The following is a 19,697-nucleotide window of genomic DNA, read 5'->3' as shown; positions in this document are numbered from 1 at the left end:
ACAGGTGCCCGCCACAATGCCTGGCCATTTTTTGGTTGCAGCCATCATTGTTGTTTGGCGGGCCCAGGCTGGGGATTCGAACCCGCCATCTTAGGTGTATGTGGCTGGCGCCTTAGCCGCTTGAGCCACAGGCGCCGAGCCAAGATAATACATTTTAGAATTAATGTACTGTTCCTTGAAACATTTATCAAAAGCCTTACTTAAACTAAATAAGATACATAGGTATCTAGTACTGACAGATGGAGGTTGCAATCCTGTAGGCTTCTAAAGTTTAGGAAGATATGGTTGTATACAGGTGGCTAGTTTTTGTTAGAATTATTATTATACGTAAGATGTTGGCATTAGTTTATCTCATCATCTGCTTTTTGACTAGATGTTTATATAACAGAAAACAGGTACCTGTGACAACATGAGAAGTTGGTTTATAATTTTATTAGAAGTTGAGAAAAGAGTGTTTAAAACCAGTTTCACTCAGTATCTTTGTGATGGATTTTGAGAAAGAAAGGACGTAATCACAGGCATTTTGACCACATTCCAACCTGTATGAAGCTTGACTTGACGTTTAAGGCTGCACATACAAATAGAGAGAAATGTTGTAAAAGCCAGAGGCTACCGGAAATTCAGGTTTCCAGAGCCATTGTGATTTAACTGAACCTTTTTCCATAAGCTCTTTAGATCGGTCACTTAAGCCCTAAGGAGGACTCTTAATACTTTATGGCTAGGGGCTTTTCAAGTTACCTTCTTAAATGCTGCTTTGGGTTTCTTTGTGGAATCACCTCTTCTTCCTTTTTGTAAAATACTCTGATAACTTTGAATGTTTAAAAGCATGAGCATTGCTCAGCAAAAATGAGGCCATTCCTTCACAAAGTATTCATATTGTTTGGTATGCTAACTAGACTCTTAAATGAAAGTATCACGTAAAGAAGAGAGAGCGTCAAATAATTTTCTAGATAAAATTCTCATCCATCTACTCCTTTGCAGAGCAGGAAACTAATGCTTTCTTGAAAGTGTATTTGAAGTCATTATTGTGAAGCTATGAAAGATTCCAGATAAGCTGTAGTTTTCCAACAACTTTGCTTTTGACATACTTTTCCTTCTGCAAACCATCAATGATTATTTTTACAAATATACTGCCATTTGGGAGCAGTATTCCCCATGCTGGTGTTAATAAAATATTCTCCAACCACATGTTTTTAGGAAATACCGTGTTAAATCATGTTTTCAGTTGCACCATTTCTCTTAGTTCAGAGTTTTCAGTTCGTTATGTATTGTGACGCTCAAGAGTAGAAGTTTATGAGCTTAAATCTGTGTTTACCTATTAATGTCTTGTGGAATTTAGAGAGGCTGATAATCATAGTCATTTGTAGAGTTCCTTATTTATTTAGTTAGTTTTTTGAGAGACAGACTCTCGCTTTGTTGCCCTAGGTAGAGTGTCGTGGTGTCATAGCTCACAGCATCCTCCAACTCTTGGGCTCAAGGGATCCTCTTTTCTTAGCCTCGTGAGTAGCTGGAACTACAGGTGCAGACCACATCACCCAGCTATTTTTTAGAGATGAGGGTCTCACTGTTGCTCAGGCTGGTCTTAAACTCCTGAGCTCAAGCATCCACTCGCCTTGCGCTCCCAGAAGGTTGGAATTACAGGTGTGAGTGACCACACCCAACCCAGAGTTACTTTTTTAAAACTTCTGTTTCTTTCGCTATAAACAGTGTTTCTCAAAAATTGAGTCTCAGAGTATATAAAATTAGATTTTTGAAAATTATCTTGCTTTTTAAAAAAACTATTAAATATGAAGTGTCCAAAATTATACTTTCTAAAGGATTCTAGATTTGTGTTTGGGCCAGTAAGGATGAATTTGTGATATGAATTTAAAGATGCACGGGCTTCCCAGTTTGTTGGAAATAATGCAGCTATTAAAGCTGCAATTTCACTATTATCTCTGAGGTTTTGCTATTTGACCCCATTCAGGTATCCATGCTTTTTACAGCTCTGGTACACGATAGGGAAGGAGAAAGTGAAACTGAGCAAAAGTCAAATTAAACTTACGAATATGTAGACCAGCTGCACCAGCTTCAGAGTAGGCTTCAATACTTTGTCCTTTTTTCTTTCCTATTTTAGTTACAATATTTAATTTCAATACTAGGATGTTTATTGAAGGATTTTTATAATACCTTGATAATTGAAGTATTAGGACAGTTTAATCCAAAGTAAATTTACCAAAATGTTCCTTTTCATTCCTGTGATAGTCTACTTTCTATATATCTATTATAAATAAGTTAATTAAAATACTTTTTGCCCTTTAACTTTTGAGCTTTATTGCATTTGGCAGATTGTACTTATTTATGCTATATGACCAAAACTTCCAGTGCTTATATAAACCATTCCATTCGTATTATTTAAAACCAATAGGTTTATAAACTTCCCACCTTGATAAGTAGAATAGAAAGAATACAAAGAGAAGGGAGTAAATCGTTGAGGTGGTTAAATATTAGGAGCAGTTAGTTGTTAGGCTTGGTTCTTGATGAAATGAAGACTTACCCCTCAGTACTTTTCAATTAGGAAGCGCACCTCTCATGTTGGGTGCGTCAGTGTCTGGGGTAGTACATGAGTATCATTTGCAAAATGCACTTTCCAAAAAACACGGTTTTATTTTATAAAATAAAAAAAAATAATTTTATAATACAACCCATGAGAAGTAAAACTCAATAGACTACTCCTTGGCTGGTCAGGGGACGGTAGAAGGCCCAATGGAACCCACAAGCTGACTTGGGGATTTGATGAGAAGATGGCGAGGGTAAGTGTACCAGAAAGGAGCACAGGTTGGGAGAAAACGCAAGGGAGAAACAATGTAAAGGATGAAAAAAACTAAAGGCCATTTACCAATGAGAAATTGGTCTAAGCAGTTGTTGCCCGTCCGTCGCCTTGACACTGCAGTTGCCTCTGCTTTTGCCACAGGCAACCACAGGCATGAGGGCCCTGACAGGACATCTTTTAGCTTCTGTATTAAAAGTAATCCACTCTCACTTATAATTTATTTTTCTTCATCTGGCATGTCTTTCAAATTTAAAACAGTACAGATAGGGTGGCGCCCGTGGCTCAAAGAAGTAGGGCGCTGCTGGCCCTGTATACAGGAGGTGGCAGGTTCAAACCCGGCCCCAGCCAAAAACTGCAACAAAAAAACAGTACAGATATGGTGGCCACAGCACATGAGAATTTCTCAGTTACACAGGAAGGGAATAGGTGATGTTCTCAGTGATAGTCAGGACGTCCCTCTTACCCCCATCCTTTGGTATCTTAAACAGCTGCATTATCTTTGTTTGTGTTTTCCAGTTTTTGAGACAGTGTCCTTGAGTTCAGACTCTATCTTCCAGAGGGCAGTTTCGCTCCTCCACTCTTCTTACTTGGACTCTGCATCTGAGCATGGTTTTCAGTACAGTCAAGTGACTTTGGTGAAAAATGACATTATCTTAAATGAGGTGAGGTGTTTGGTACATACTGTGTGATAGTTTTGTTTTAGTTTTAACACAAATAGACCCTCATCTTTGGTACATAAGTGTAGCTCTTTCCAGCTATCATTTTTCAGGTAAGATGAAAGATCCTTGGAAGTAGTCACTTGGAAGGTAATATAGTCTAGGGAATAGAAAAATAATACCTTTAAGTAGTTTTATAACAGGAGGAATTTTAAAAATTAATATAAGGCTAAATAGCATTTGGTTTTTCTTTCTTTATACAGTACAAAACTTTTTACCAACAAAAAAAAGCAAATAACTATACTCAGGAAGAACTTCAAGAAACTCACGGGTTTCTTCTTTTTGAAACTGAAAGTCAGGTAAGGGAATTAGGTGTAGAAAATTAATTTTGTGGCATTAATGGTATCATTAGTCTTAAATATTGGTGCTTCAGTTCTATAAAATGTTTCTGATTAACAGTTCCTCAGTGTTTTTGTTAGTTTGGTAGTAGTATAAATGACACTGGCAAAAACCAGAAGAGATTTGGTATCTGGAACTGTGTTTTGTTTTGTTTTTAGAGACAGAGTTTCACTTGATTGCCCTTGGTAGAGTGCTATGGCATCACAGCTTACAACAACTTCCAACTCCTAGGCTTAAGCGATTCTCTTGCCTCAACCTCTGAGTAGCTGGGACTACAGGCACCCGCCACAATGCCTGGCTATTTTTGTTGCAGTTTGGCCGGGGTCGGGTTTGAACTTGACACCCTTGGTATATGAGGCCAACGCCCTACTCACTGAGCGACAGGCGCCTCCCTGAAACTGTATTTTGTTAATGAAGACTTAGATCCAAAGTAACCTTGGATATGGACTCTGATGTCTACAGCTTTTCATGATTTCTCTTTAGTTTTTTTGTTTTGTTTTGAGACAGAGTCTCAAGCTATTTCCCTGGGTAGAGTGCCATGATGTCATAGCTCATAGCAACCTCTAAGTCTTGGGCTCAGGTGATCCTCTTGTCTCAGTTTTTCTGTTTTTAGTAGAGATGAGGTCTTGCTTTTACTCAGGCTGGTCTTGAACTTGTGAGCTTAAGCAGTCCAGCTGCTTTGGGCTCCCAGAATGCTGGGATTACAGGCGTGAGCCACCGTGCCCAACCCTGAATGCCATGGTATCATCATAGCTTACAGCAACCTCAAACTATTGGACTTAAGGGATTCTCTTGCCTCAGCCTCCTGAGTAACTGGGACTATAGGCACCAGCCATAACACCTGGCTATTTTTAGAGATGGAGTCTCATTCTTGCTTAGGCTGGTCTAGAACCCATGAGCTTAGGCAGTTCACCCAGCTCGGGCTCCCAGAGTGCTAGGATTACAGGGTTGAACCACCGTGCCCTGGCCATCTTTGTTTGTAAGTGGGTAAGATTTGGATTAATATAGGTTTTTTTAAGTGTCAGTAATGCCCTGTAATGGAGTGAATATCCAGATATTCCTCCATTTTTGATCATTTACATAGATGTATTTTGTTTCCTGTTGAGACCTTTCAAGTTTAAATTCCATGATTTTGGATGGGTGCAGTGGTTCATATCTATAATCCTAACACTCTGGGAGGCTGAGTTCAATACCAGCCTGAGCAGGCACAAGACCCCATCTCGACTAAAAATGAAAAACTGAGGCAAGATCACTTGAGCCCAAGTTTGAGATTGCTGCGAGCTATGATGCCATAGCCTTCTAGCAAGAGCAACAAAGTGAGACTCTGTCTCAAAAATAAATGAATAAATAATAAATTACATTATTTGGGGGATAAGATGGATGCTTTCAGCGTTCTAGTTAGTTGGAATTATTTTATTCAGTCATCCCTGTTGTACAGTTGCCTGTATCTAAAATGTGGGAAAAGAGAACTGTGTACAGGGTACGTCTCCAAAGGTATGTATGGCTTCCTAGATATAATTTAAACAGAATTAAAGATCTTTTATTACAACTTAAAATAATTTGACCGGCTCGGCGCCTATAGCTCAACCGGCTAGGGCGCCAGCCACGTACACCTAAGGTGGCGGGTTCGAATCCCCGGCCCGGACCCGCCAAACAACAATGATGGCTGCAACCAAAAAATAGCCGGGCGTTGTGGCGGGCGCCTGTGGTCCCAGCTACTTGGGAGGCGGAGGCAGGAGACTCGCTTGAGCCCAGGAGTTGGAGGTTGCTGTGAGCTGTAATGCCACGGCACTCTGCCCAGGGGGACAGCTTGAGGCTCTGTCTCAAAAAAATAAAAAAATAAAAAAAATAAAATAATTTGACCAGCACAGTGGCTCATGTTTATAACCTTAGCACTTTGGGTGGGTGAGGCAGGAGGATTGCCATGAGGCCAGGAGTTCCGGTTTGCAGTAAGGTATGATGACATCACTATGTTTCAGCCAGGGCAACAGAGCTAAGACTCTGTCTTTTAAAAAAAAAAAAAAACTGTCTTAAAGTAATTCAGATGTAATAGTTTGGTTGGGTTAATGGTTTAGAAAGAATAAGGGCAGATTTGCTTAAAGAATAATTAACACTAATGTATAAGAATTATATAGTAATACTAGAAAGCTTATATCTTTTTAAATCCAAATAAGATGTGCTATGAATTCACAACAAAAATAACATGTGAAGATAAGATATTTTCAGATTTAGTGGTTTTAAGTTTATAATTGTAAAAGAAATAATCACAAGAGGCTTTATCTGGGACCATTTAATTTAGTTTTGCTGGTAACATTTTTATTTATTTATTTATTTTTGCAGTTTTTGGCCGAGGCTGGGTTTGAACCTGCCACCTGTGGCATGCGGGGCCGGTGCCTTATCCCTTTGAGCCACAGGCACTGCCCGTTGGTGACATTTTTGTTAGTAGAAATGGTAAAATTTTATGAACATTTTGCAGCAGTAATCAAACACAGTTGCTTTACATAAGCTTGCTTTGTACCATGTATACATACAGTGAACAGATTCATTGTATTTTCAAGTTCATCAATTATAGCCTTACTTCATTGCCTCTTCAAAGACTGGTAATCATAAGCCAAGTAACATCTCTTGTTTAAAGGCAAAATTAGCATGTCAGCGTGGACTCCGTGTTGGCAGGAGCACTGTCACTACTCTTGGTGATCCAGCCAAAGGTAAGACTGCAAAGGAAAAGACCTCTCTTTCACTAGATGGAGTGAAGTTTAGTTGATTTCATTAGTACAAACGTAGCAACTATGGAATGTGGAGGGTGGGAGAGGAAATAATCAAATAGAAGGTTTTAAACTTAAATTATAGTGAAAACAGAAAAAGACAAAAAAGAGAAGCAGATCGGTAGGGAAGCTGATGAGTTAATAGAAAAGTAATCTAGGCTCGGCGCCTGTGGCTCAAGCGGCTAAGGCACCAGCCACATACACCTAAGGTGGCGGGTTCGAATCCAGCCTGGGCCCACCAAACAACAATGATGGCTGCAACCAAAAAATAGCCAGGCGTCATGGTGGGCGCCAGTGGTCTCAGCTACTTGGGAGGCTGAGGCAAGAGACTCGCTTGAGCCCAGGAGTTGGAGGTTGCAGTTGCTCATTTGTACAGTAGATTAAATTACCTTACAGAATTGTAGTGAAGAATAAATGAGGCTATGTAAAATGCTTATTCCAGGAGCTGGCATGTGGTCCTCAGTGAGTGGACAGTACTACTTTTGTGAGTTAACTTTGAGAAATAATGAGATTTTCATAAATGTTTCTCAAAAATAGCCTATAAGTGGTAAAAATAGTTGCTGGCTGCCATGGCCTATGCCTATAGTTTCAGATTCTCTGGAGACTGAGGCAGGAGGATCACTTGAGCCCAGGAGTTCAAGTCTAGTCTGAGCAAAATAGTTTCTGTCTCTAAAAATGAATTGAAATAAAATAAAAATAGCTGGGAAAGGAATCAGAACTGTGTTTGAAGCTGGGTTGGTAAGAGTGGGTGTATGTTGAAGCCCAGACACTGTTAGTGAAATGGTATAGAAGAAAGTGAGGATCAGCACTTTGGATCATTTATGGGTGTGGGGAGATGCAGGGAGCATAACACATAGCATGAGAAGGTATCGGGAGCAGTTCTTTGAATGAAGAATCAGAAAATATTGTCATAAAAAGGAGAAGATCTGGCTTGGTGCCTGTGGCTCAGACGACTAAGGCACCAGCCGCATACACCTGAGCTGGCGGGTTCGAATCCAGCCTGGCCCACCAAACAACAATAACAGCTGCAACCAAAAAGCAGCCAGATGTTGTGGTGGGCGCCTGTAGTCCCAGCTACTTGGGAGGCAGAGTTAGGAGAATCACTGGAATCCAGGAGTTGAGGTTGCTGTGAGCTGTGATGCTGCAGCACTCTACCCAGGGCGACAGCTTGAGGCTCTGTCTCAAAAAAAAAAAAAAAAAACAAAGTGCAGAAGATCTCAGGAAGAGGGGGGATGTTTAACAGTGCCAGGTGCTGTAGAATGTTGAAGTCAGGACCCAGAAAGACAATGGGGCTTCATGGCTAGATTGCTGATGACCTTTTTTAGAAAACAACACTGCTTTATTGAGATACATGAAATCAGACGATTAAGTTGGTGAACTCATCCTGGAAAGTGCTACTCACCTCGCTGATTATCAGTATGGTTACCTTTGAAGTACACCCTTGGCCATCTGTGACCGTAGTGATTTTCAGCAATGAGGTGTGTAGCACCTTTTCTAGGATGATTTTGCAAACTTGATTGTCCAACCTCATAATTCACATACCATTGAATCCATCGATTTAAAATGTACAGCTCAGTGTTGTAGCATGTATCAGTAGTACTTCATTCCTTTTATGGGTGAATAATACAGTCATACACTGCTAAATGACAGGAATACATTCTGAAAAGTGGGTTGTAGACAATTTTGTAGTTGAGTAAAGTCATAGAGTGTGTTTGCTCAGACTCAGGTGGCATGGTCCACTGTACACGGAGGTGCAGGCTGTTCTCCTAGGAACCTGCACACTGTGTGGCTGTGCGGAGTACTATACTATTGTAAGACATGGTAAATGTTTGTGTATCTCAACATAGACAAGGTAGTTAAAATAGGCATTAATAGTCTTAGGGGACCACCGTTGTCATATGCCTGGTCCGTCATTGACTGTAATGTCTCTGGTGTGTTACCATGTTTCATGTTATGGTTATAGCACATTTTTAAAAGTCTGTTCATCAATTCTTGGACGTTTTGAGTTGTTCTGACCTTTGGCTGTTATGCATAATGCTACTATGAACATACGTGTGCAAGTTTTTGTGGGGACATGGGTTTTCATTTCTCTTGATTACATCACTAGCAGTGGGGTCACTGGGGCATATTGGGAAGTCTGTGTAGAGCAAAAAGTTTTCAAACTTCCTTCACCTCATCTTCTAAATGTTAAAGCTTATAAATTGATGACCCCAGCAACTCTACATAAAACCTTTTTTCTTCTCTATTTTTTCACCCTCTTTTCATTATGAAAAATTCAAACATGTAGGAAAAGTGGAGAGCACAATATAACACGCCCGTCACCTGAGTTTCACAGGTGCTGTTTGGTGTTCTTTTCTTTCTTTTTTTAGAGACAGAGTCTTACTTTATCACTGTTGGTAGAGTGCTATGGCATCACAGCTCACAGCAACCTGTAGCTCTTGGGCTTAGGCGAGTAACTGGAACTACAGGCACCCACCACAACACCTGGCTATTTTTTGTTGCAGTTTGGCCAGGGCCCGTTTTGAACTTATCACCCTCGGTATATGGGGCTGATGCCCTACCCACTGGCCACGGGCACCGCCCCAATCCCGTGATTTTTTGTGGGTTGTTACTGACAAATACACATTCTTCTCTATTATATAATAGTAATAGTAATAGTAATACTTTCTATCATTATGACGTTTCATGTTTTTAAATGTTCATGAGAACCTTGAGGCTCCTACCTGGAACCCAGGCTTCTGACCACAGATTTGTCACTCTCTTCCACTACATCACACTTTTCTCACTTTGCTGTTATATTTCAGGAGAGATGTTTCTGTGAGGAAGAGCTCTGATGTCTGTCCTTCCCTCCTTGTTTTCACTGCTCCTGCCTCGTTGAGATCTTCTTTGCCTGCCTCAGCTACTTCTAACTGTTCCCCTCGTCTTTCCTCTCCAGTGGGCAGCGTGCTGTTCAAAACCTTAGATTGTTCTTTGCTGTCCAGCTCCAGCCTTCCCCTTCAGCCTCGGTCTCCCCTGCTTTCTCCTCTGCTTCCAACTCTGTGGCCTGTGCTCTAAACACCCGATGGTCTTTTATGCTTTTACAAGGTCTGATAATTAAGTTCTCAAACTCATCCTAGAAAAAGTGCTACACACCTCATTGCTGAATATCTCTGTGGTCTCCTTCAAGTCCTCCCCTTGGGAACCTATGTGCTGATGCCAGTGTGTAGGCCGCCCTTCAGAGCAGTGTTGGAGCTTTGTTTCTAGCATGACCATCAGAGCTGTCATCATACAGCGCACAAAACCAAGTAACAGTAATGAACACAACTCAGCAAGACACCGCCACACGTCAGCGTAGGCACAGTTGTGAGACACTGATACACCAGGGTGATGAACCCTTACCAAGTTGTACAGTGCTACCAACATAGGCACGTGTCGATAAGCTCGAGAACTTAATTGTCTTACTTTGTAGGACAACAGCTCTGAAGGTCATTCCAGAAAGAGTTCCAAAATTGCTTTGAAGTTTAAACTAGACACTGGCATCAGTGCACAGCTTCCCCAGGGGAGTCCTCTGAAGGCCCCATAGTGACACTCAGCAGCGAGGGAGTACTTTTTCTAGGATGAGTTTGCAAACTTCATTGTCAGACCTCAAATGCTTTCGTTCATTCTCTTCTCTACTTAGGATTTCATTGCTCTCTCTAAAGAACTTCTTGCCCAGTCAGATAAAATTATATTATTTCTGTTCTTACAGTTTTTTATACATACCACTTTGCAGCATTTAATAGTACTTATTTCCATTTCTTTGTGCCCTGATATTTCACAAATATTTAAACATCTGTAACATACGTTGGGCTGTGGTGTAGCTACAATGGCAAATAGAACAAATACAACCTTGCTGTAATAGGATTCGTAATGAGAATAAGCATTTTTGAGGCAGGAACTTTATGTCACTGCTGTGTATCATAAAACTGTTGTGTAGTACATGTGATTAAATAAAAAAGCTTACTGATATTTTTTATAAAGAATAACTTGAGAATCAGATTGTCATAGACTTTTTGGTTGAAGGATTATGTGGAGAGGAAAAAACACAAATATAGAGGGCGGCGCCTGTGGCCCAAAGGAGTAGGGCGCTGACCCTATATGCTGGAGGTGGTGGGTTCAAGCCCAGCCCCGGCCAAAAACTACAAAAAAAAAAAAGAAAAAAACACAAATATAGAATTTTAGAATTTTTATTAATCCTTTTTAGTTGTACCCAACTAGAAAATTGGTTTTCAAGTCTGTATTTTAAAGTGTAATGTTTTTTACCTTGAGAATATCACCCATAGTCCTTAAAAGATAAGCAATATTGAAACATGTTTAAAATGGACATTTGTCCTTTGTGTAGTCTCATTCCTTAAAGGTAGCCTTACATGTGAATTGTGTCAGTATAAATAATATTTTTTTAAAATGTCAATTAATCTATATTTTATACTTTTGTAGGTGTATACATTTCCAAATACTCAGACTATCTTCATCCAAGACCATGGTATCATGGGAAATCTGGTTATGTTGTAATTTTTAATCTAATTAAGGTAAAGCCTTGATGTGCTTTTATATAACTTTCTTTTAAAAACTGAAGATTATCTGCCTATGATATTCTTTGTAGAACATTAGCTGAGCATAGTCCTTGCTAAAGACATCTATTCAAATTCAGGGAAAACAAAACGATTTTTTCATTAAAAACAACTTTTTTATTCATTTACAGCTTGTCTCTGAGCATTTTTTAATTAAAAACTTCAAAATAATAAAAGTATGCACTAAAAAGTCTTCCTCACCTCTTGTCAGCTGCTTTAGAAACATGAAATAATGGGTAACAAGTAGCTTGCTTATTGATAGGATTACCGTTATAAAACATGGATTTGGAAGACATTTTTTGTTTGATTTAAATTGCTAGTATAAGAAATCTTTGTTTTCTTTTTCCATAAAACATTAGACCTTTTTCATAGCTTCACATAGCACCCAGAACTGATGAGCTCACAAATTTCCTAATGTCTTAAATAGTACTGTTGTGGGAACTGTGCAGTGTGGATTTTTACCCTCATAGTAGGGACAGTCTGATGTTAGATGTTGGTGGGCTTTGGGGGGACATTGCTGTGGTCTGGTTTTGTTTTATTGGTTTTGTTTTTAGCTTTCTTACTTTCTTAAATTCTTTAGATACAAACCTAACACTACTGACCCTTTTTTTTTTTAAGAGTGTGACTCTTCATATTCCAAAGTTTGCTCCTCAAAAACTAGAGGGTAAATAACACTGCTCTGAAGAGCAGTCTCTGCTTTCCTCCCTTTTCCTCTTCCTCCTGCTCTAGGGTAAGTGCTGCTGCAGAAAGTAGGCTTGTCCGCGCATATACTAGCCGCTGGGTTCTAGTCACGGGACATTGTACTCAGCCTTGGTTTCCTGCCACTGAATCCCATTCCACCCTTTCTGGCTGGGGATTGCTGTTTTTTGCCTTTATCTCTTAATCCTTTTTACTCTATTTCACAAAATTGAGCCACAGTCAGTGCCATTAGATGTTTGATAAGGACAAGGTAGCAGCTGCAATTGTGACTGAGAAGTATTAGTTATATGCTTTGTGTTGCCTGTGGCGGTCCTGTAAATGAAGAGGCAGGATTTAACAACAGAAGATCAAGTAATTACATTCTTCCTTAAAAATTACTTACAGTCCCAAATCCTACTTTGGTATATTGTTATTATATATATATATATATATTTTTTTTTTTTTCCATCTATACTGATTTCTTAACTCATAAGAAGTTTATACTATGTACCTTTATATGCTAATTCTTTTTTAACTTTTTTTTTTGAGACAGCCTCAAGCTGTCCCCCTGGGTAGAGTGCCGGGGCATCACAGCTCACAGCAACCTCCAACTCCCGGGCTCAAGCGAATCTCCTGCCTCAGCCTCCCAAGTAGCTGGGATCACAGGCGCCTGTCGCAACGCCCGGCTGTTTTTTTGGTTGCAATCATCGTTGTTTGGCGGGTCTGGGCTGGATTCGAACCCACCACCTTAGGTGTACGTGGCTGGCGCCTTAGCCACTTGAGCCACAGGCGTCGAGCCTTAACTTTTTATTGTGAACATTTTCTTATGTCATTTGAAACAACTTTTTGAATCATACAATATTTTATTATAAGGTATACTTGGCTTTTTTTTTCTTCTGTTTTTGAGAGTCTTGCAACCCTTGAAGAGAAATCTGTGAGGGAAATATTCTGTGGACTGTGCAATGATCAAGTCTGGCCACCTGCTGAGTGCTTGGTTCCTTGTTTCTGCTCCTTCATAACAGAAGTATCTTAGTCTATAATTTGCGATTGATAATTCAGTTTGGAGACTCATCTTTTGAAATTTATTGGTCATTTTTTATGTTTTAGTCATGTAATAACCGGTCAGTGACTACTATAACATAAAATATGGTGGGCTAGGCTGGGTGTACCTGTAATCTGAGCATTTGGGGAGGTCAAGGTTAGGAGATTGGCTCGGGCCCAAGAGTTTGGAGACCACCCTGGGCAAGGAAGCAAGAGGGTTGCTTAAGCCCAGGAGTTGCTGTGACCACACAACTGAACTCTAGCCCAGTGACACAGCTATATAGTTTTCTTTAAAGAAACAACTCTTTTAAATTTGGGGTAACTCCTTTATTCCCTTTGATATGGTGATTTAAAACTATGGATATTTGCCTTAGATAACTCAAACACATTTTATTTGTAAATAAAATTTTAAGTCTTCTCAGATGATTATGACTTAAGATGACTTTTTTTTAAGAAGCATAGTTGCTAATACACTTTCCATTAGTTGAAATATACCCACCTCTTTGTTAGGCTACTTCTAAATGAATCTTAGAGTGAAGGTTATTGCTATTTGAAGACATCTGATTAGCTTTAATATTTTTATTCTAGGGAAAAGTCAAGTTTGTGTCTGAGAATTTCACAGCTAACTATACTAGGCCGTCTTCTGGCTACGATTGCCACGTTGCTGCAAACACTAACAAGGTTTCTCACAAGACAAGTCATTTTCGTGCCTTTGAACTGAGTCAGGTACAGTCATCTGTAAATAAAAAATAGCCAAGATGTATTTCTGAATGGAATGTGTTAAATTTAAGGGTTTGGGGGTTGAGATAAACTCGGTACATACGCAGTTCTGTGACGCACCCTGATAATACTTACCTTTCTTCTTTCAGTATTACCTTTATGAACTCTCGGGCAACACTGTTACTGAGCGGCCTAGACAGATCTGTCCTTATGTAATTGTAGCTTTTCGATACAGGGAACCTACAAAGATGGCAGCACCAGCTTACAAAAGCATGTAAGTAATTATGTACATGCTTTGTTTTACTGGATTTGTTGTTATGCTCTTATAAAAATACTTTTCTTTCTTTTCTTTTCTAGACTTGAATTCAGTGAAAATGGTAAGAAATCTTTCATTGATTCTTAGTTTTTTTTTAAGTAAATGTTTCTTTTATAAATAATCTATTTCTCTCTTACCTTCATTTCTTTAAGTTCTCAGCTCTCCATGGAAAGGGAAATTAACTATTCAAGGCCATATACTTTGTGATATGACTCTTTGGTCTACTTACGGTACAATGCTTCCAACACAGCTGTAAGTATTAAATTTTGTGTCCCTTACTAATACTTGTATTAAAAGATTTTTTTGTTTATTTTAAAATTTTCATTCCAGTGTCTTGATGGTTGGCATTGTTGTGAAATACAAAAATTGTGCTTGGTTTTAGATTTGAGTGCATTTGGGTAGATGTTTAGAGCACAGAGCCATGACACAGGAGACCTAAAGTCTAATCCATTAATGGAAAAATGATCTCTTAGGGATAAATTATTTTAATCTATAAGTTTGACTTTTCCCCAAGGTGCCAGTCAGATTTGCCTAGATAGCAAATATAGCAGATTATAGCCACTTGATCTTATTATTGAGTTTTTACTAAAGTTTGCAGTATATGATTTTATAATTTCACATGATTCTTTTAGAAAATACTGACCATTAAACAAGGCAGGGCATTGTAGCCTGTAAGAAAAAATAAAAGTTTTGTGAATAAATACGTGGCAGAGAAGGACAAGTTCTTCCTCACTGCAGAGTGCAGCTAATAAGTGGAAAGTGCTCAGTTAGAAAAGCACAGCCTTGCAATATGATAATACCAAGTAGCAGATGCTGAAAATGGTGGGTGAAAGTTTGATAATATTTACGTGTCTCACGACATTTCCTCACAACTTGCTTATTATAATCATAAAGGAGAAAAATACAGACTTTCCAATAGAGAAAACTGGCGGATACTAGTTAACTAAGTGGTTCAATTAATGTCACCATTAATGAAATGGGTGTCATGTGCTTTCTCATAAATGTGTGATGTTCAGGAGATGACAGTATCACCTCTGTCTGAGATAACATTAGACCTACCCAGATTAAGGCACATTCTGCAAACTGGTCTATATCTTACTTCAAAATGACAAGCTCATTATAGGTAAAGAAAGACTAAAAAACTTTGCAGAGTAAAGGAGACTCAAGGAACATGGTAACTAAGTGTACTGAAGCATCCTACATTGGAAATTTTCTCTTGCTTTGAAGGACCCTAGTGAGGCAGTTGGAACAATTTGAGTAAGACCTGGGTTAAGGCTCCGCACCTGTGACTCAAGTGGCTCAGGTGCCAGCCACATACACCTAAGGTGGCAGGTTCGAATCCAGCCCTGGCCCGCCAAACAACAATGATGGCTGCAACCAAAAAAAATAGCCAGGCGTTGTAGCGGGTGCCTGTGGTCCCAGCTACTTGAGAGGCTGAGGCAGGAGACTCGCTTGAGCCCAGGAGTTGGGAGGTTGCTGTGAGCTGTGATGCCACAGCACTCTACCCAGGGGAACAGCTTGAAGCTCTGTCTCAAAAAAAAAAAAAAAAAGACCTGGGTTAAGTCATAGTGCTATATCATTGTGAATTTGTTGATTTTGCTAACTGCTTGGTGGTAGTATAAGAAAATTTCCTTTTTAAAGGAAACTCTGGGAGGCTAAGGTGGGTGGACTGCTTGAGCTCACATGTTCAAGACCAGCCTGAGCAAGAGTGAAACCCTGTCTCTACTAAAAATAGAAAAACTGAGGCAAGAGCATCACTTGAGTCTGAGTTGGAGGTTGCTGTGAGCTATGATGCCATGGCACTCTACCCAGGGGGACAGCTTGAGATTCTGTCTCAAAAAAAAAAAAAAAAAAAGAAAGCACACCAAAGTATTTTGGATAAAAGGGCAGCATCATGTTTACATTTTATCATGGCTTGACCAACATAAGGAAACCCCCGTCTCTACAAAAAAATAGAAAAACTAGCTGGGTGTGGCAGGCTCCTGTTGTCCTAGTACTCCAGAGGCTGAGCAAGAGGATCGATTGAGCCCAGGAGTTTCAGGTTGCTGTGAGCTATGATGATGCCGTTGTATTCCATCTAGGCAACAGAGTGAGACCTTGTCTCAAAAAAACAAAAACAACAAAGAAGGTTAAAAAAATAATGTGTGGGTATAGAGAATGACAAGCAAGCATAGTGTACTGTTGACATTTGGAGATTCTGGATAAAGAGCATAAAGCTCTTTGTATTCTCTTTACACTTCTCTGTAAGTCTAGAAGTATTTCAAAATGAGTTTTCAAAAAGAAAAAAATAGTTGGGAAATGATACAAAGATCTGTATGTGGCTCATTCTGTGACATTGTATGGCAAGAAACCCAGCATTACTGAGAGTTTTCAACTCTTCCGTAGCATAACTTTTTAAAATTCTCAGTTCTGGCTTGGTGCCTATAGCTCAGTAGCTAGGACACCAGCCACATAAACCGGAGCTGGCAGGTTTGAACCCAGCCCCGGCCTGCCAAACAACAATGACAACTATACCAAAAAAAAAAAAAAAAGCCAGGCATTGTGGCGGGCGCCTATAGTTCCAGCTGCTTGGGAAGCTGAGGCAAGAGAATCACTTAAGCCTAAGAGTTTGAGGTTGCTATGGCTCGGCGCCTGTGGCTCAAGCAGCTAAGGCGCCAGCCACATACACCTAAGGTGGCAGGTTCGAATCCCCAGCCCGGGCCCACCAAACAACAATGATGGCTGCAACCAAAAAATGGCCAGGCGTTGTGGTGGGCACCTGTAGTCCCAGCTACTTGGGAGGCTGAGGCAGGAGACTCGCTTGAGCCCAGGAGTTGGAGGTTGCTGTGAGCGTGATGCCATGGCACTCTACCCAGGGGGATAACTTGAGGCTCAGTCTCAAAAAAAAAAAAAAAAAAAGAGTTTGAGGTTGCTGTGAGCTGTGATATCACGGCACTCTAGTGAGGGCAACATAGTGAGATTGTCTCAGAAAAATAAAATTCTCAGTTCCTATGTACATAATTTTTTGACATGTATAGATGTTTTGTTTATATCAGAAATGTGAACATTTTGCAGGCCATGGTCTGTGGGTCATATCTATAAGCATGCATGCTGTTTACCCTGGAGTATATCAATTTAAGGGCTTTTTTTTGTAGTTGTGATATTTCATTTGCATGTATATTAGAAAACCAAAAGCTATGGGGCTATAGTTCCAGTATTTATTGAACTGTTGGATATTGTTTTGTTTTTTTTTAGACCACAGGAACTAGATTTTAAGTATATAATAAAAGTGTCTTCCTTGAAAAAAAGACTACCAGAAGCTGCCTTCAGAAAACAGAATTACTTGGAGCAAAAAGGTCTGTTGAAGTGTAATGACACACAGCTTTGTCCACTTATTTTCTACCTTGTCTTCTAAGCACATGCTTGCTTGCTCTCACTTCTGTCTCCTCATCTTAAGTGATTCTTAAAAGGGTGTTTTGTAAAAAAGTTGTGTTACTATTAATATGTTTTTTAGTTCCTTAGAGACCAACTAGAAACTGGGAAAGGCTATTTCATCCAAGATGTCAAAGACTAGTTTTAATATAGAACACTAAGGGGATTAAGCAAACAGATACTAAAAATAGTTGGAAACTTGTAAGCATTCCTCTTCAGGAGAACAGAATATTTATTTATTTGTTTGTTTGTTTGTTTATTTATTTATTATTTTTATCTTTTTTTAGACAGAGCCTTAGCCTGTTGCCCTGGGTAGAGTGCTGTGGCATCATAGCTCACAGCAACCTCCAACTCCTGGGCTCGAGCCATTCTCCTGCCTCCGCCTCCCAAGTAGCAGGGACTACAGGCACCTGCCACAGTGCCCAGCTATTTTTTTGGTTGCAGCCATCGTTGTTTGGTGGGCATGGAATCCTATGGTTTTAGGATTCCAACCTGCCAGCTCAAGTGTATATGGCTGGCACCTTAGCCACTTGAGCCACAGGCGCTGAGCCTTATTTATTATTTTAATCTCAAATGAAAGAAAAACAAAATGTAAGAAGGGAATTTTCTGATTGTTGAGGATAGTTCTAGAAATATTATTTTATAGTATTTCTTCATCTTGGTAGACCTATAGTGATGTCAATAAGGGAGCATTGTTTTAAAATAATTATTTCAATGGCCTTTTATTAAGGAGTTTTATAATCAAGAACATTAATAAAAGTATTTTTGAGTAGAATTTCTATTCTTTCATTTTAATAATGCAGAAATGAGTAAGTTGGTTTGGTGCACATAGCACAGTAGTTAGGGCGCTGGCCACAGGTACCAGGGCTGGTGTGTTCGACCCTGGCCTGGGCCTGCTAAACAAACAAACAAAAAAATAGCTAGGTGTTGTGGCGGTGCCTGTTGTCCCAGCTACTTGGGAGGCCGAGGCAAGAGAATCGCTTGAGCCCAAGAGCTTGAGGTTGCTATGAGCTGTGATCCCATGGCATTCTACCGAGGGTGACATAGTGAGACTCTTGTCTTAAAAAAAGAAAAAAGAAAATGAATAAAGTTGATTATAAAAACATAAAAATATATTAAAAATAAATGTTTTTCTCAGAAAAAAAAATCTTTTTCTCATTTTCCTCTACAGTGTATTGCCAAGATTTGTGCTCCAATTTGTATGAGGTGGAATTATCAAACAGACAAGGGGAGAAAATAGATAAACTAATAGAATACATTAAAAAGAACCAATTGGTAAGAATCATTAATTTAAAATATTATTTTTCCGAAATTCAGACATTGCTATCTAAATATTAGTTGGCTGTGCCTAGATTAAGTTATTTGAGCTTGCTAAAATTGTTTTCACTATTTAATACTGGGGATGCCAAAAAAAGTATGTACATTTAAAAAATATTATCTATGTCGCGCTGGGTAGAGTAGTGCCCTGGTGTCATAGCTCACAACAGCTTCTAACTCTAGGGCCCAAGCAATCCTTTTGCCTGAGCCTCCTGAGTAGCTGGGAACGACAGGTGCCTGCCAGGTAGTTTTTCTATTTTTGTAGAGACAGGGTCTTACTCTTGCTCAGGCTGGTTTCTGAACTTCTGAGGTCAAGGAATCCTCTCTTCTTGGCCTCCTGGAGTGCTAGAATTATAGGCATGAGCCACTGTGGCTCACCATAAAAATGAAAATTTCAAGTCTTTTTTTTTTTTTTTTTTTTTTTTTTGGTGGAGACAGAGTCTCACTTTATCGCCCTTGGTAGAGTGCTGTGGCATCACACAGCTCACAGCAACCTCCAACTCCTGTGCTTAGGCGATTCTCTTGTCTCAGCCTCCCAAGTAGCTGGGACTACAGGCACCTGCCACAACGCCCAGCTATTTTTTTGTTGCAGTTTGACTGGGACCAGGTTTGAACCTGCCACCCTCGGTATATGGGGCCGGCGCCCTGCCCAGTGAGCCACAGGCGCTGCCTGTCTCTTTTTCTTAAGCTCAAGATTTCACTGAGGACTCAGGTACAGGGAAAGAAGAGGAAGAATTTATTTCGCCTGCATTTCTTTTTGCCTTAGGACCTGATTATATTTTATTACTTTTCATTTCTTAGGATGCAGTTTTTCTAGTTCAGGATATTGTGTTTCACATAAACGTGAGCTTCAAGTGCTGCTAATGCGCCTGATTAATCTCTGATTTGAGACTATTGGGGCAGTAGCATGAAATGTCAGCTGTCTCCATAAAAATAAGGCTTTTCTTTCTTTCTTTCTTTCTTTCTTCCTTTTTTTTTTTTTTTTTTTTTTTT

At 39.7% G+C, this 19,697-nt stretch overlaps 1 protein-coding gene across 6 annotated transcripts in view; it reads left to right on the top strand.

Moving 5' to 3' along the window:
* FAM208B (family with sequence similarity 208 member B) overlaps positions 1-19,697 on the top strand; it is a 75,542-nt gene that overhangs the window by 13,479 nt on the left and 42,366 nt on the right. For 4 of the 6 annotated variants that reach the window (XM_023511396.1, XM_012803311.2, XM_023511397.1 and 1 more), the window contains 10 exons: positions 3,329-3,474; positions 3,732-3,827; positions 6,503-6,575; positions 11,088-11,179; positions 13,529-13,666; positions 13,810-13,934; positions 14,018-14,037; positions 14,129-14,228; positions 17,211-17,311; positions 18,559-18,662. In XM_023511396.1, coding sequence (XP_023367164.1) covers positions 3,329-3,474; positions 3,732-3,827; positions 6,503-6,575; positions 11,088-11,179; positions 13,529-13,666; positions 13,810-13,934; positions 14,018-14,037; positions 14,129-14,228; positions 17,211-17,311; positions 18,559-18,662 — 995 coding nt within the window. Of the gene's footprint in view, positions 1-3,328; positions 3,475-3,731; positions 3,828-6,502; positions 6,576-11,087; positions 11,180-13,528; positions 13,667-13,809; positions 13,935-14,017; positions 14,038-14,128; positions 14,229-17,210; positions 17,312-18,558; positions 18,663-19,697 lie in introns of those variants that run through there. The other 2 variants (XM_023511399.1, XM_023511398.1) reach the window with 2 other exon arrangements.

The sequence above is a fragment of the Otolemur garnettii genome, unplaced genomic scaffold (genome assembly GCF_000181295.1).
Source record: "Otolemur garnettii isolate 467f Iridium unplaced genomic scaffold, OtoGar3 scaffold00019, whole genome shotgun sequence".
In the NCBI taxonomy this organism is placed as follows: Eukaryota; Metazoa; Chordata; class Mammalia; order Primates; family Galagidae; genus Otolemur; species Otolemur garnettii.
This window is presented reverse-complemented; position numbering and strand designations above follow the sequence as displayed.